Below are 16,982 nucleotides of genomic sequence, written 5' to 3'. Positions count from 1 at the left end.
CACGTACCTACAAGAACTGGACCCTGTGGACAGTGCAAGGACACGCAACGAGTGCCCTTGAGCTGGAGCCCTGGCAGCAGAGCTCAGCCTTGTCAGGCTCCCTGCCTTGAGCCTGCAGGGCAGAACTGCTTTTAGCAGCGAGCTCTGCAGCCACACCAGAGACTTGATGTCTTTCCTCCCAGCACATGGATCCACCTGAGGATCTGCTGAGTGAGTGCATCGGCATCCAGGAGGATTGGGAGGGAGGGTGGGAGGAGGAAGAGAGGGAGGAGGAAGAGGAGGAAAATGCTATCACTTACCACTGGTTCAATGGAAAAAATGTCATCGGAGAACAGCATGGGGTCTTCTTTCACCTTTGCCATCTCCTCCTGGACTGTGTGGCTCACAAGGGCAGTGTTATCTTCACAATAGCCCTTCTCCTGCTCTATATTCTTCTCCTCAATGAAGTTTTCCAGCGATACCTCTGTCAGTGGCTGCAGAAAATAGCACTGCCTGCAGCCACAGGGAGAGACAAAGCCAGCAGATCATTTAATAAACCACGCATTTGCAGAGAGAAGTCTGAGTGCAGGAGAGCAAAGCACTTGGGGAGGAGCAGCAGCAGCTCCCCAGCAAGTGCTGACCCCAAACCACGGGGGTCCCAAATCAATGAGAGGATAACTTGTTCACTGGCACAGCAGGTAGTTTTACTGTACACTTGCAAGCTCAGGAGAGTTTTGGAAAGCCAGCACCCCTCAGAAGAACCCCCTGGCTCAAAGCCTCTGCCAAAACTGAGGGAGAATCCACCAGGCACCTCAACTGGCTTTTCCTACCCCTGAGCTGCTGTGGGGAGGCAGATAAAGATCACGGAGTGCCCACTGCAGGACTTCCCTGGGAAGGGGAGACAATGCTGGTTTGCAGCTACGTGTTACCAGCATCACTCTTTGTTTCTTCCATTTTGGACCTGGCCTGTTCCCTACTCTGTCTTTCACAAGAGCATCCCAGAGCACTTCCAAAGGAAATCAATTAATTGAGACACCGAACCCCTTCAGTGACATTCAAGGTTTTATATGGATGAAAAGAGAGGCTCTGAGAGAGCGAGGGACTTTGTTGTGCAGGAGGGAGACAGCAAACTCCTGGAGAGACCTTTTCATGATCCAGAGCTTTTTGGGTCCCATGCCAGTACATGGTAGTAGAATGTCCTGAGAGGGAAAGGATCTTGCACTACCTCCTCTCATAAACAAGTCCTCTCTGCTCTGAGATCTCAGAAGCTTCTGTGACAGCAGGACAGTGGTCTTGGAGATAAAACCATCCCTAAGATGGAGGGAAGGAAGGAAGGAAGGAAGGAAGGAAGGAAGGAAGGAAGGAAGGAAGGAAGGAAGGAAGGAAGGAAGGAAGGAAGGAAGGAAGGAAGGAAGGAAGGAAGGAAGGAAGGAAGGAAGGAAGGAAGGAAGGAAGGAAGGAAGGAAGGAAGGAAGGAAGGAAGGAAGGAAGGAAGGAAGGAAGGAAGGAAGGAAGGAAGGAAGGAAGGAAGGAAGGAAGGAAGGAGAAAATGTCCTGGTGATAGTTTAACTAGCATGTGGACAGATGTAACTGGGAAAAAAACCCACAAAACCAAAACCAGTTGGAAATTTACCCTGGGGAAACCTAGTTGCTTCAGAGGGAAAAGTGGATCAACTGGCATTCAGGCTGAGGCAGCCAAATGAGAAAAAATGGAAATCAACAGCCCAGGAAAGTAGCCAGAGAAGGTAAGAGGATTTTCTTTTAGCACGGGGAGCTTGTATGGAAGTGAGATGCTGTCTAAGTAGATAGAGAACAGTGGAAAACCAAGAAGTCCAGGGCACTAAAGGATCCTCTTGCCAGCCATTCAAGTGGGTGAGGGTCCATCTCCTGGTGCTTTGGAGGCAATTTTAAATTACTCTGGGGAGTGTGAGCAACCTGACCCAAAGGAAACTGGAGCTTGGCAATTTGGACATGGCAGTTCTGGCACAACAGTTCTGCCAAGGCAGTTTTGGGCATGGCAGTTTTTTGGCATGGCAGTTTTGGCACAGCAGTTTTTACATGGCAGTTTTGGCACAGCAGTTTGTGTGGTGTTTTTTCAATTTTGCACTTCAGTTCATGCAAGCAGCTGAGCAGAAAGGGTGCAGCCATCCACCCTCGTTGTGTAGTGGGTTGTGTCTTTTGGCTGGTTGAGAGGTGATTGCCTTTTTCTTTCTTTCTTTCTTTCTTTCTTTCTTTCTTTCTTTCTTTCTTTCTTTCTTTCTTTCTTTCTTTCTTTCTTTCTTTCTTTCTTTCTTTCTTTCTTTCTTTCTTTCTTTCTTTCTTTCTTTCTTTCTTTCTTTCTTTCTTTCTTTCTTTTCTTTCTTTCTTTCTTTCTTTCTTTCTTTCTTTCTTTCTTTCTTTCTTTCTTTCTTTCTTTCTTTCTTTCTTTCTTTCTTTCTTTCTTTCTTTCTTTCTTTCTTTCTTTCTTTCTTTCTTTCTTTCTTTCTTCTTTTTCTTCCCCCCCCTCCCCCCCCAGCAATGGTTTACAAATGATCAAAAGCCATTGCTGCTTCTGCCAGCAAGAGTGTACTAACTCAAACAGAACCCCCCAGGAAGGACTCAGCTGTCCAGCCCCTGGCTGCAAGGAGGGTCTGAGCCTGGTGTTAATATCAGAGGATAGTGCAAAAGACACCTGCGTGCAGTGTCAGCAGGTGAATGATCTGCTCTGTCTGGAGGCAAAGCTTTAGGAGGAAGTGCAAAGGCTGAGGAGCATTAGGGAGAGCAAAACAGAAATTAACTGGTGGAGTTACACCCTTCCAACCCTGAGAGAAGCTCAGCAGGAGTCAGAGGAGCCTTGCCCTTGTTGCAATCAGGCAGAAGGAGGAGACCTAGGAGACAGTGGGGAATGGAAATGGCTCTCTATTGGAGAGGCAATAAAATTATATCCTGACCCCTATCACCTACCCAGTGCCCTGACAGAATAGGTATGAGGCCCTGCATCCAGAGGGTCAGGCAAATGACACTAAAGAAAAAATTCTGTCTGGAGAATGTCCCAGTTGCACTTTGTCTGTCAGCCAGATCACAGCCTCAAGTATTAAGAAGAAAAGAAGGGTAGTGGGTGACTCCCCTGTAAGGGGAACTGAGGGCCCTGTGTATTGACCAGATCCATTCCACAGGGAAGTCTGCTGCCTCCCTGGGACCCAGGTACTGGATATCAGCAGGAGATTCCCTAAGAACTAATGAACTTCATCTGTTCACCACTGTCTGGTGTACAGTGACTGTGAAAGAGTTCTCAATATTCAGTGAAACAAGGAGAGGCATCAACAAAACTTCCACTCTGGACTTCTGGAGGGCAGACTTCAGCCTGTTCAAGAGACGGGTTTGGAGAGTACCTTGGGAAACAGCCCTTAAAAGCAAAGGGGTCCAGGAAGGATAGACATACTTCAAGAAAGAAGTCTTGGAGGCACAGGAACAGACTGTCCCTGTGTGCTGAAAGATGAGCTGACAGGGAACACAACCAGCCTGGATGGGCAAGGAACTTTTGAAGGAACTAAGCGGGGGGGGGGGGGGTGGAAGTAGGTGTATCACCTTTGGAAAGAGGGGCTGGCAACTCAGGAAATGTTTAAGGATGTTGCCAAATCATGTGGGAAGAAGATTAGAGTCAAAAGCCCAATCAGAACTTCAGGAAATCCAGTCACTGCAATCAACCTTTCCTTCCCAAAATGCTATCCTTAGCTGGAGTATAAATGGAAATGGAATGCTGAGTGCTGAGCTCCTGAAGCCCAAGACACACATCCTAATGCCAGGGATGGTTTACTTGGCCTAAACCATTCAAAAGCACCAACACCCCCCTGAGGCCATACGTTAGATTTAGTCTTGGGCGATGTATCTCTCTGAAATGCATCTTTCAAACCAACCTTCTCTTCAGTTTATTCTCATCTTCCTCAGTAGGAAAAGTCTTCCACTGGAAGTGGGCTGTGATGTTACTCCTGTTTTCGATGAGCACGGTTGTGTAGTTTGATGTGGTGATGAAAGTGTTCTCAACCTTCACGGAATTGGCGCTCAACCCAACGTTGACATCTACAGCTTCTCCGTGAAGGTTTGTGCAGATACCTTTTTCACCTGGAACAAAGCAAAGAGGAGTCTTTGCTCAGCTCAGTTGCTGATGGAAGCACAAGGAGCTGAGCAAACCACAGTTTGCACAAGGAAGTGTCACAGTTTTTAGCTGAATGACCATTCTATGGATCAGTACATTTATCACATCCTGACAGCTCTGTGTGTACAGCGTGAGGATGTCCTGGGCACCTCCTCAAACACCTTATTTCTCACTGTGTTGGTAGAGGTTTGGCACCAAGGTGACAGTATGAACAGTGAGATTGGGCAGATGTGCTCAGGTGACCCACTCAGATCACCAGGATTTCTGCATCAAAGCCCTCCAGGTGACGCTGAGGAGCCCTGTTCAGTCTGGCCTTGCCCAGGGTCTCCCCTGGGCATCCCACGAGACTCCTGTCTCTCCTGATCCCTTGGACCCCTTGTTGCTGACAAGCAAATATGCCTGGGGGCATGTGGGCAGAAAAAGGAGGCCCAGAGGAACCAGTGAAGTGACAGCCCACAGCAGGAGGGGACACAGGTGAGGAAACACAACCAGCCCGGCTCTGCAAGATGACAAACCTCTACAAAATGAACACCATGAAAATCATCATCATCATTATCTCCCTGTCCAAACCCACAGCCACATCAGTCTTGAAATATTTTGTATTGTTCTGATCTCAAGACCCATTTAAAATTAAATTTAAAAGGGACAAAAGAAATATTAATAAGTACAGAGCAGCGTCTATATGAAGAATGAATGGGATTTCTCAGTCTACAAATCAAATGGGAGATAGATGTGAGAAATTTGCAACATCCATGAGCGGCCTAGGAAATGGGGACGTGGAAAAATTTGTCTTGATTTGTCACCAAACAGGAACTCGAGGGCCTGAAAATGTTATTGGACAGAAACTAGATATGTGTGTAGAGGCCAAAACAGAAAAAGGGTCCGTGCCAATGGAGAAGCAGCAGATGGGGACAGAGGTGTGCAAGGAATACATTGCATTGGAGAGACTGTGCTGGAGACCTCACGCCTCACATACAGCACTGCCCAACAATAAAATAATTTAACTGCACCCAGGCATAGCCACACAATAGGGGAGAATCAGGATTCCTCCTTCCTCTACTCAGCAACTCCCAGCAAAACAGGATTCCAAAAATCCCAGCCCTGTTAGAGGGGATCCACTTTATCAACCCCCTAAACACCAATGAGTTCTCAGTTTTCTTTGGGGTAAAGCTGTAACAGGGGTGGTGGTACACCTAGAGGGAATCGAGGGGGATGGGACAACAGGGAGTGATGGTGGAGAACTGTCCTGTGCCCCATGCAGTGCCCAGCACTCACCTGTGTTGCAGCACACTACCAGGGACCCGGAATGGTCACCGACCGTCAGCGGGTGAAATCCCACTGTCACCTGCATGGTGTCACCAGCGGCCAGAGTTCCCCTGTCTGGAACCACGCAGAAAGGACTGCAACACAAAGACAGGGATCAGGACTCAGGGCCACATCTGGGGATGATACTCCTTCTGCAGTGCAGGTCACTTCAGCTCACTTGGGCAAGCAGGGAGCAAACAGATCACAGTCAACAGAAGACAGACAGAACAGACAGGATCAGGAACAGCTACTGACCCACTTCTGAGGAGATCCAGCCCTCAAAAGATCCTGTGGGATAAAATGACCTTATGTCCCCCGTACTCTGAATTCAGCCCCCTGCAAGGAGACTCAAGGGTCTGACTGCCAGCAATCCCATCAGAGAATGGTTTGTGAAAAGCACAGAGAAGTTTAAGAGCTATTTGCATGCACAACTTGACACCGACTGCCTCAGGAATTTCCCTTTTCCTGCTGCCTATAAACCTCATTTCAAGAGATGCAAATGTTAGGGCATTACCTGTCCTGTGAGATTACAGCCTAGGAATCAGACAGGGAGAATTAACTTTTCCTTGAAGAGCAAGGAATAATTACTGTGAATTTATAGTGTGGTTCTTTGGTTTATTTTACCTTGATAACATCCCGATTTAGCCTAGAAAGGGCAAATTTTATCAGCATTTCAATGGAAGCTGCTCTAAGAAAAGGAGCAGTCCACACTCTGAAACAGAGGGCAAATGCAGAGAATACAGTGACTTTGGAAACAAGACCCAAAAGGAGGATGCCATGTACAGTGTGAAGGATCCAATCACAGCTAAATGTAGCATCCTTATCAGGAGCACATCAAGGAAGCAGAACAGGAGCTTTCTGAGTATTTACCAGCAATGCAGTCTGGGACTCTGGGTTGTCATCCAGGCTGGTAACTGTTTGTTTGGCCCACCAGACAAACTCTGTGCAATGTGTTGGAAATAATTATGCAGATGTGTTGGTGCACTTTGGATTTAACAGGAGCAATTAGGATTGGTCACCAGGTCAACAGCTCTTGCCTGACAAACACAAGGCTCCGTACTTTGATGCTCAGGGACAGCTCAGGTGAAATGTGCTTCTGCCCAGCAGCTACTGGGCTTTGTGCTCTTCTACAGTCCCACCGAGGAAACAAAAGTTCCTGGCCTCGGTGATTTGTTGGTGGTCAATCTGTCACTTAAGAGTGTGTTCTGTGGAGTTAGGTGATGCATGCATCGCATGCAAAAATAAGGAGAACATCTGGCAAGCTGAAGTTTATTCATGTGAGCAGTGACAGCTGATGAACTTGCTTGAGGTTGTGCTCATTAAGGACCTCTTGCTGCAGTTATGGGCCTGAGCTGTTCCCATTACCACCAGTGAGAACATCACTACTGGCTGAGGGAGAAGCCTTGGGCCAGCACTGTTCATATGCTGGACGAGAGACTTTGGAAAGAGGGGAGGGAAGACAAGACCCCACCAGCCCCAGAGCTGGATTACTGTACGTGCTCCTGCATCTGCCCCAGGAGTGATGCCAGGACTGCTGCAGGTCTCTGCTGGGGCTTGATGTGGGCAAGGCACAGGACTTTTTCCTTATTCTTTTGCCAAAAATTTCACCAGAACAGAGATTCTACCAGTTAAGGGAATTTCTGGCCACACTTCAGCACTACTTTCTATGCCATGCCATGCCATGCCATGCCATGCCATGCCATGCCATGCCATGCCATGCCATGCCATGCCATGCCATGCCATGCCATGCCATGCCATGCCATCCCATCTCAATCCATCCCATTTCCACTCTTGCCCCATGTTACATACTCCTGCCCTCAGATGACAGGATGGGAATAACAGTCCTGGGGGTGACTTCAGAAGTCACCTGAGAAAGAGGGGATCTTCTTATTTTCAAATGATCAAGAGAAGAGGATACAGCCAAGTTCAGGACTCAATTGTCAGGACTAAAAACTGAGCGCAAATCAGCCCCTGCATCTCCTACATCCCACCCCAGGCTGTACCCAGCAGACTCCCCTGTTAGTGCTGTAGCAGTCATCTCTCACATAGACCTGGCTCCCCAAGACCCAAGGACACAAGCTCTGCAGTTAATTCCTCTGAATTTCAGCCAACATCACGAAGCTGTTCCCTGAGCCCACAGATAGAAGAGCTGTGAAGAAGACATCGCTGACACTGCTAGAACCAAAAGAAACCACTACCAAGAGATGGGGCTGGCAGGCTAAATTTTGGCCTTTTGTCTGTTAATTGTGAGCTGTTCCTTAAGATAGTTCTCATCCTGATCTAGATCTAGATCTACCCTTTCAATGAATCACTACTGCACCCAACAGGCAGAAAAGAGAAGGTAGGGAGGGAGTTTTTAATGGGTTGTTTTCTTCTGCTTTTTAACTAGGTCCATTTGTATGTTTGTTTTCTTGTATGGCATCTGAAGGCGGGTCCAGATCTCCCAATGGAACCTTGCAATCCCCAGACACCGGTGTTGCTTTGAGCAGTGGGTCTGCTCAGATGATTTCCAGAGGTCCCATCCAGCAGAAGTTATTCTGTACTTCTATACTTCTATCTTCTAAATCAGCCCAATTGCTTTTCACATATTCACTAAATATCTTGTATTTCCTACACACCTGTGCATGTTCCTAAGGGCATGTGGTATGTTGACAGGCATTAGAGGAGCTCACCCTTTATGAAGGTTCCCAAGGAAGAATTCATGATCTTTTGGCAAACATTGTACACAAACTAAAATGAAAACCCAGCAGAAATACAGGAACTTCAGAGTATTTAAAAAGAAATCTCAAAGAATGGGGGCAAGACCTTATTCAGAGATTTAAATCATCTGTTTGAAAATTTAAACTGGCTTGCAAAGGCTTGTCATAGAACAGAAGAGGTGACTGATGCCCTCAGCTGACAAGGGAAATCAGATCAGCTTTAAGTGACAGGAATGGCACCAGCTCCCTGTAACACAGCTCATGTTGGGCATTTGATGCAGGGACCACAGGAAAGCCACATGCCTCTGGCCTCCCAGAGAACGGGTCTGTTTGGCTGACAGTGCTGAGTAACCATTTCAGAAGCTGCTTGTGCCCAGGAGGGTTCCAGCAGCCTCCAGAAAATCTGGGACACAGAAAACTCAAAGGCTGCATCCTGCTTAAAACATGAGAAGCACCAGCAAACCCCACACATCCTGCCCATTTCCAGCCAGGCCTGCAGGGCAGCAGCTCCCATGCTCTGGTTCTCTTGTTGCTCTTTACCAGCTCTGTTATCACCTCAAGGTGTTTTGCACAAGGACACGTGAGCTGCCTCACCTCTGGGTGCTCAGCTGGTAATGAGCTTCCACGTTACCAACATTGCGAACCAGCAGAGTCTTCTGGCTGCTGTACTTGACTGGGCACTCTGAGAAGTCCAGCTGGTCAGGGAAGTCCAGGATAGCTTGGGCAGCAATGGCCTGAATAGGCACAACTATCCTGTCCCTTGCAGTGAGACAGATGAGTTCGTGGGAATAATCCTGCAGGAAAAGAAACTGTCTCAGCACAGGGCATTTAGTGCCATCCCCATGGCAGAAGAAAAGCCATTTCCTATAACCCTTCGAGGGCATCAATTTACCTCTTCCACCCCAAAATGAATGCTTAAGTTGTACTAAACTGTCACATTTTAAAGGCAGCAGTGCACTTTGCAAAACCTGTCTCAGTGGCACTAAAATCTTGTGTCACTTGGATCATACAGAGAACTGCTCTAGGCCACCACAATTTTTACTCTAAATTTTCATGATGTTAAGTAATTCCTAAGTTCCTTCTAAGGAACATGGGGTTAGGGAACACAGGACATTCCTCTTTAGGTTTCTATCCCCGCTATTTGAGAATAGGACAAAGTGTTAAAGTGACTCTAAGCAGCAAAAGGAAGATGAGAAAACAGTTGTACCCAAAGAGCTCCTGCACCTCTGGCCTGGTGTAGAAACATCACTTGGCTCAGAACTGCACTCTAACTTTGCCTCTCCAACCAAGTCAGGAGAATAACAGTGTTAAGAGGCAGCAGGATGCTACTGGAAAGAGCCTGTCTTTGTTTCCCTCCTCCCTTCCATGCCATGTCCTAAACCCTTCTGCATGAACAAGCCTCCAGATCACAGCGCTGAGATCAGACTTGCCAGGGCCTCAGCACTGGTATTCAAACCTCCACACAAAAGCATGCTTGGCATGGAATGGGTTCCAGTTAACAGAGCAACCACAGTGACAGGCATGAAGACAGAGCTGCAGCAGTGTCACTGCCACAGGCTCTGGGGTCACAGGTCTGCCTGCAGGTTGTACCTGTGCTACACGAGCTCTTTCAGGCAGGTGTCCAAGTCCCCTGCAGCTCAGCAACCTGCTGCTGACTAAGGGCCCCTAGAGTTCAGTGTGCCTGTGCCAGGCTGGGCTCACAGGCATAGCACATGCTCTGGCCTGGCCTTGCAGCTGTGTCATGGTCACTTGTGCTCTGGGACAGCACAGCTGCAAGGCTGGAGAACAGAGGGTGTGAAAAAGCACCATCTTTGCTGCAGCCCAGGGTGAGGCAGGGAAGCTGTTGCCAGCCAGGAAGGAGGAAAGCTCTTTGTTCCGCTACTGTTTTCCATCTAATTAAACCCTTTCCAATGTACCTAGAGATGGCTGAATATCCATCAACACCCCTCTGTTATTTTCAGACTGCTCCCTGTGCATCTTCCCTCGGGAATGCTCAGCAATGTGCAAGGAGGGCAGGCAGAGCCCGTCAGGCCTGGCTGCAGTGCCTGACAGCACATGCCAAGGTGTGACTGGCTGCAGGCTGCCTGTCCCCAGCCTGGAGCCAAGCTCACAGCATGGAGTGGGCCGTACCCAGAGTGCAGGGAAAACAATGGCATTGGAGATAATTCTGTGTTTTGGCTCCTCCAGTCTCACCTTGGTCTCGTCGGGGGTGAAGCGGATGCGCACATGGGAAGATGTGCCTGGTGGGATGATGCGGTATGCATCATTGGGGCACAACAGCTCAAAATAAGGTGATCTCTCCATGTAGACCTTCACCAGCCGAGTAAACTGCAGGAAAGACATGAAACAATGATTTTGCCGCTTGTGGAAACAGATCAAGAGGAGACCTGTCCATGTCCTGGTGACATCCTTCCCTGACCCCTTTTCCAAAGCACTTGCAGCTGTGGAGGTACAGGCGCATAATTCACAAGGGTGAACTTGAACCCCTTCTGTCTGGGTGCAGCATTTTGGCCAGGGGCAGTAGGGCAATGTCTGGTGGGAAGGAAGGGCTGAGCAGGTCAGCACCAGAAGGATGGGGACAGAGCCCCTGAACCAAGTGATCTGCATCTTCAACAAGGCCAAAACACCTGCTGGCTTCTGCCTGCACACAGCCATGCTGTCGTGTTCCAGAGGGGGGATGTGCTACCGGAAAGCAAAACAGCACATTGTCCTGAGGGAAGGAAGAAATTCCCTTCTAGCAGGTCAGGTTTGGGTAAGGCAGTTCTGGGGATACGGCCATGCAGGCAGACCAGCAAGAGAGGAGACCAAATATTGTGGCCTTATTGGGAATGGAAGCAAACTGAAAAGCAAAAGAAGGAACACAGCAAGACAATCCCTAAAACAAGGAGCTGGCAAAGAGCATTTAAATTGGCAGTAAAGTAGCAAGGAAGAATCACAAAATGATGAGAGCAATCAGCTTGTTAAAGGTGACAGAAACACAGCCAGGCTGTGCCCATCGACTATGGGCTACAAAGGCATTTTCTTCCTGGAGAAACATGACCCGCACTGACTCACACTCTGGTTCCAGTATTAAAAGCCAGTCTTGGCTCTCCAGGGGTTCCTGCTGCCTGTGCAGGCAAGCTGGGCTCCTGGGCATTCCTGACAGGTCCTGCCCTCTGGGAACCACAGACACAGCAAACGTGCATTTTGCAGCACTTAGATAATCAACCCTGAGCACCTGTAACATGCTCTCAAAAAGTCAAAACCAGGTGATTTTGAGACCCTCCTGTCTCTTCCCACCAGCCCACCCTTGGCACAAGCTTCATTTGAGAAAATGTTTCCCTGACTGAAATTCAAATGGTCTCAGTTTTCCTCTTTACAGTGGAACACAACTGCTGACATTTTCACCTTTTTCCCATTCAGCTCTCTTGGGAAACTGCAAAACAATCTCAACTTCTTCAAGCGAAGATGAAAACCTCTAGGACCATGTGGCTTTGGATGTGCTGTGGTTTCTCCAAAAGGAAAGCAGAGCGCCATGTTGCTTTTGGAAAACCTGAGTGGAGCTGGATGAAGCTTAGCAGGAGCCTGAAGTGGCACCTAAAGGCCTCCTCCTGCTTCTGCTACATCAGTCTGATTGCAGGGATGTCTCAGAACACATTTCCTGCAGTGCCAATGCCATAGAGAAGTGATTCCAGCATAAATTGGAGAAGACTCAGCCTCTGGGCTTTGACTGTGAGCTGCACAAAGGGAGCCAAACAGGCTGAGAGAGGCAGAGAGTCCTCCCAGGAACCCAGATTAGCCAAGGAGACACAGGATGTGGCATACACTCAAGACAAAGCATGAGAGCAGGTAAGAGCTGTACAGCCCCCAGCATTCCTATCAATCCAGAGCTTTCAAGAGAAGGAAACTCCTTTGAAGTGGATACCATCAATGCATGGCCAAAGTCAGTGGAGAATTCCCAGCACACAAAGATTTCCACCTGCGACATTTTCTTCTGCATGTGCTGCAGCAGATAACTCGCTTTGCTGTACACTGTGGGAATTACACCACTCTCCTCATTCAGCACAGTCTTGAAGCTCCACGTCCCAGCACTTACCTTGTCCTTGTTTGTGAGAGACAGTACCATTTCCGAGACCTCATGAGCGATGAATTTCTGAAATACCATCTCTGGTGGGGAAACTTGGAGCAAGCTCTCTATCGGAGGAACTGGCAACAACTGGAGAGGCAAGAGAGAGCAGGGAGAGGTTCAGCTGCTGGGAGGAAGGTTCATGAAGGAGAATTTTACACTGATCCCCACTGAAGTACACACTCTGGGTGAGCACATGTGCCCCGGACACATTGGGGAAACAGTAGCTCACCCACCTCCGCTCTGAGCTGATCAAGAGCTGCTGGGCCACACAGAGCAGGTTCAAGCCAAGCTGCTCTTTTGGCATGTATTTCTCCAGGTTTCCTCTCCAGAATGCCAGGCAGCACTTACCTTACGCACAGCTCTGTGCCCATGTGATCACACAGGTCTGGGGCACTGACTGAGCACTCATGGAGTCAGTAAAACCCGCAAATTTACATCAGACCCTTGGGAAACAATTTTGGGATGTCCTTTACTCTGAGAAACCGAGGCCAACGCAGTTGCAAATATCTTTTTTGATCTAGAACTTAGACATCAGTAAGAAGAGAACAGTACCAGAGGAGGTGTGAGAGATGAGGTGATATTTTGCTGAAGCCAAAAGGTTATTAAGTGAAAGAATGAAAGTTGTTGGTTCTATGTGTTGTTTGTGGTTTGGATTGTTCTGGTTGGTTGGTTGGTTATTGCTGTGAGCTGGGAGAGGGATGGGCTTGAAGACCTGACCAAAAGGAAGTAGGATGAGAGGGGAGGGCACAGGAAAGTTGGCGGTCTGGAGAGTACGTGAGTTCCCCAGTACCCATCCACTGGCAAAGAGGACAGGGAGTGCCCTGGACAGGTATAAAGGGTATAGAAAGATTGCCATTTTACTTGAGGGTGTGTTTGTCTCAGCGGTGAGGGAGACACGCCTGCCTCAGCTGAAACATTACTAATAAACAGTTTTCTTTTGCTTCAATGATTTTGTCCCCTTGTATTTAAGCGTCAGTGCGTTCCTAACATAGGTAAAGGCAAAAGTAAAGTAATAGAGAAGTTGGGAAAAAGACAAATGAAGTGAATGCTGAATGATGATAAGGTTCAGTTCTTTTCTCAGCAACTTGGGTAAGAGTAGAGTTGGTATCTCCTTTTTCCATGAACTTTAAATGGGTGCTTTCTTGTAATCTATTATTGCTGTCTTATTTGATATCATTGCAGAGGCATGTCTGGAATGACACAACAGCAGCAAATGTTTCTGGAGCAGACATTACTTTGAGAAAACTCTCCCCTGCTTTGTCTGCCTTCTCCAGCTGCACTGCTGTCAGTGCAGAGACACAAGCAGGTCTCCTGTGTGCCTTCACAGCAGACACAATCTGCTGAAGGGAATGGCTGCAGCACACTTGTCCCTTAGTTGTGCCCCTCTCTGAGGTGTTCCTAAGGCCCTTCTCCAGGGCAATCCTTAACCCATGTATTACATGTCTCTTGCTGCCAATTTCCTGCTCAACAGCCCACCTCGGTCACCTACCTGTTTGGACAGTGCTTTATACTGAGCCAGTCCTGCAAGAAAGGCAGCTTTAAACACACCTCTCTATGTAGGCACTGATCCAGATAAAGCACATCCATTGCCTCTGCCCAGGGGGAGTCCCCTGTACATCTGGCAGCCTGCAAAATCAAACACCCCATCCGGGTCCCAACACATTGTTCCAACCCAAAACATTAACACATTAAGTTTTGTTAAATCTGAAGGAATTACTGCAGGTCCTCGGCCTTCAAAGGCCAACACTGCCACTCTGGAGGGAATCCTATGACCCCAAGCATTTGATGGTGACCACACCAAAGCAAGAGGTGGCTATTTCAGCAGGAGAATGGCAAATGGCAATTTTGTGTCTTTGTGTCCCCAGCCTTTCCCCCCTTGTTTTAGCAATGGCAGCTACATTCCAGTAAACACCAGCAGCTTCAGCAGAGGTTATTTGTGTTGGCTTGGTGCAGATCAGGACTCCAAGTCCACCACTACCAGCAGTTGGCAATGACAACAGGACCTGGACACTGAAGTATTTTGCTGGAGACAAGCCTGTCACAAGCACATGCCCTCTTCCAACTTTGCATCAAACAGAATAGAAAAGAGCAGGAAAAGGCTACCTTTTGACAAGTCTCACTCATGTGTCGAAATGGGCCAATTTTGGGCAGAAAACTCGCCCCAGTGCTGGCCACCTCCTTCACATTGAGAAACTTCTCCTTCAGGAACTTAGAAGGAAGCAGCTGAAAGGCAAAAAAAAAAAAAAAAAAAAAAAAAAAATAAAAAAAGAAAAAAAAAAGAAAAAAGTTAGCTAGAACCTCAGAGATGCACTTGTTCAGAAAGGCTTTCCTTGAACAAGTGGCACCGGTGAATAATTTGTGACCCCATCATCTAGGATAGTTCTGGAAGCCCTGGAAGTTACCTGCTGAAATACTTAGCACCAGTAAATTCATAATGCACATGCTCCAAACACATGGCTCTGTGCCATTAGCTTCTCTGTGATTAGATGTGACATGTTTGGGGATTTCTGCTCTTTGGGCATCTGTTTCCTCTTTTCTGTCATTGGACTGAGGCAGTGACCTTTTCAGAGAGTGGGGAGGAACTCTCAGAACTCCCCTAACTCCATCCCTGCACAACAGTCAAAACTCACAGCGTGGATAGAACACCGCTGGGTGAGTCCAAGAGACACAAGAAAGCCAAGTTGTACCAAGAGTGAGGTGCACAGGAGTGTGTCCAAGTTTTAGTTCTCTCTGTTAATTAGCATTTGTGTTCTCTGTCTGGGCTCACAGATGCCTCCACAGAAGAAACCAAAGGGATCTCCTTGACAGAACCTCAGCACTGGGGCATCTTCAGTCAAGTGAGCTCCAGCCAGCCATGGGACTTCTGTGGCCCTGACTCCTCCTCTGCTGTCTGCAGGGCTGGATCTGTGCCCCACACAGGAGATGAGACAGAGCAGCTGGTGTGGAAGCTCCCCCAGCTGGGACCAGCCGTGTCTCTCAAGGCTTTGGGCAGAGTTTGAGCTTCCCCCCCCCCCCCCCCTCCTCACATGCCCAGGAGCAGGTTGGTCAGAGCAGCACAGGTGAGTGTCCAGCCTGACAGAAGGAATCACCGTGGGAAATGGAAAGGGAAAGAAGCACATGCTCAGGGCTTCAGCTTTACATTGGCTGAACCTGGCTTAACTTGGCTGTGGTGGCACAGCCAGGCAAGACACTGGACTGTTCCTGAAGAAACACACGATGTTCCCTACTGCACCAGGACAGCCCCCAGCCACAGGAACACGGCACAGAGAGGTGGGGAGGGGTTCTGCAGCTTCACAGTGCTGCTGCACAACAGGCAGGGCAGGGAGAGGAGGGACACGAGGGGGGTTTCCAGCCTCAACACAGCCCCAGTGGGTACTTACAGTAATAGACTTCAGTCTTTCCCTGGAGAAAAGACGAGGTGTCGACGTCTTTTTTGGGGATGCAGAAGCCATTGTGGAGGCAGGATGTCGCAGATGAACGATAATGCCTCAACAAAACTGGAAGGAGCAACAATGGAACTCTGAAAACCCAGAACCCAATTCATGGCAGACTCAAAGGATACAGGTGCTAAAAATTTTATATTATTTGAAAGTAGCTAAGTGCTTGTCTGAAGTAAGTAGCTAGTATTGTTAGGCCTCTAGTTGGACTTTAAATATATGGCTATGTTCTGCAATGCAAAGATGGATCATACTGAAAAGCAGAGCTAAAAATCTGAAAATTAATAATAGTTAAAAGAGACAAAGCTGTAGCTAAAATACTACTTTAAAATAGGTAGAGTGGACCTCCTCTTCTTTAGGCTAAACAACCCCTGCTCTCTCAGCTGCTCCTCACAGGACTTGTGAGAGACTGGAATGCTATGCCGAATGGCTTAAATATTGTTTTAAAGGACTTTTTGCCCATTGTGACAAAACTGTATGAAGAAGCTGTGACCACTGAAGCTCACCCCTCGCTGAAAATGCCTCCTGGCTGGAACTTTGGACTGTGAGCTAAGCTGCCTAAAGGAACTTGAGACAAGGTACAGGCAACACTATTGTCCTATTATCTCATGTCTGGGGAGATGTAAACAAGGCTGAGGGAGAAAAATGTATCTACAACAAAGCCAAACGCAGCAGCTGTCCAGAAAATCAGCTCTGTCTGGGTTCAGGGTGGGGAAGTCATAGCCACAGGCTCCTCTGCTGAGGCCAGGTTTGCACACAAACCTCCCGTCAAGAGAGGGAGGAGGAGGAGGAAATTTTGGGTGTGGTGTAACCTCTGGCAATAGGCAGTGGACACCCATCCTCCCTCACACAAACTGGCTTGGCTCTAAAACTCCCCACTCCCACGAGACCACATCCAGAGGACGTTCCCACGGGGGCAGCTGAGGGGGTGTCATAGCCCACCAAAGTGCCCCCAGACCCACGCCTGAGGCCTTGCACCAGATGACTGCATGAGATGCAAAGTAACACAACAGATCTGAAAATCCAGAGCCCAGTTCATGGCAGACTCGAAGGATGTACTGGTGCTAAAGATTCTATATTATTCAAAAGTACCAAGAGACAAGAGTCAAACTTGCCCCACCCCAGGGAGGTATGGTGATATTTTCTACTTAATCGTCTCTGACACTCTTTGTCCCCCCCCTTCCCAAACGCCTTTCACCCTCCCTCCCTTTTTCTACTTGTTTTTCTCTCTCTCTTCCTCCCATTTCCATGAAATGCAGATTCTTTACTTTGGCATATGGTCTCATTTACTCCTTAATTCAGGAGTGTCTCCCTAATAA

The 16,982-nt window shown here is 48.2% G+C and overlaps 1 protein-coding gene across 1 annotated transcript in view; it reads right to left on the bottom strand.

Moving 5' to 3' along the window:
- LOC134048154 (hydrocephalus-inducing protein homolog) overlaps window positions 1-12,262 on the bottom strand; it is a 70,201-nt gene extending 57,939 nt beyond the window's left edge. The window contains exons 1-6 of the mRNA XM_062499754.1: window positions 12,023-12,262; window positions 10,312-10,446; window positions 8,713-8,912; window positions 5,384-5,514; window positions 3,876-4,071; window positions 300-492 (exon numbers count right to left, since the gene is read on the bottom strand). Coding sequence (XP_062355738.1) covers window positions 300-492; window positions 3,876-4,071; window positions 5,384-5,514; window positions 8,713-8,912; window positions 10,312-10,446; window positions 12,023-12,262 — 1,095 coding nt within the window. The remainder of the gene's footprint in view (window positions 1-299; window positions 493-3,875; window positions 4,072-5,383; window positions 5,515-8,712; window positions 8,913-10,311; window positions 10,447-12,022) is intronic.
- Window positions 12,263-16,982: the final 4,720 nt, after the last annotated feature.

Source organism: Cinclus cinclus, chromosome 11 (assembly GCF_963662255.1).
Source record: "Cinclus cinclus chromosome 11, bCinCin1.1, whole genome shotgun sequence".
Classification (NCBI taxonomy): domain Eukaryota; kingdom Metazoa; phylum Chordata; class Aves; order Passeriformes; family Cinclidae; genus Cinclus; species Cinclus cinclus.
Note: the sequence above shows the minus strand (reverse complement) of the source record. Positions and strands in the feature narration are given on the sequence as shown.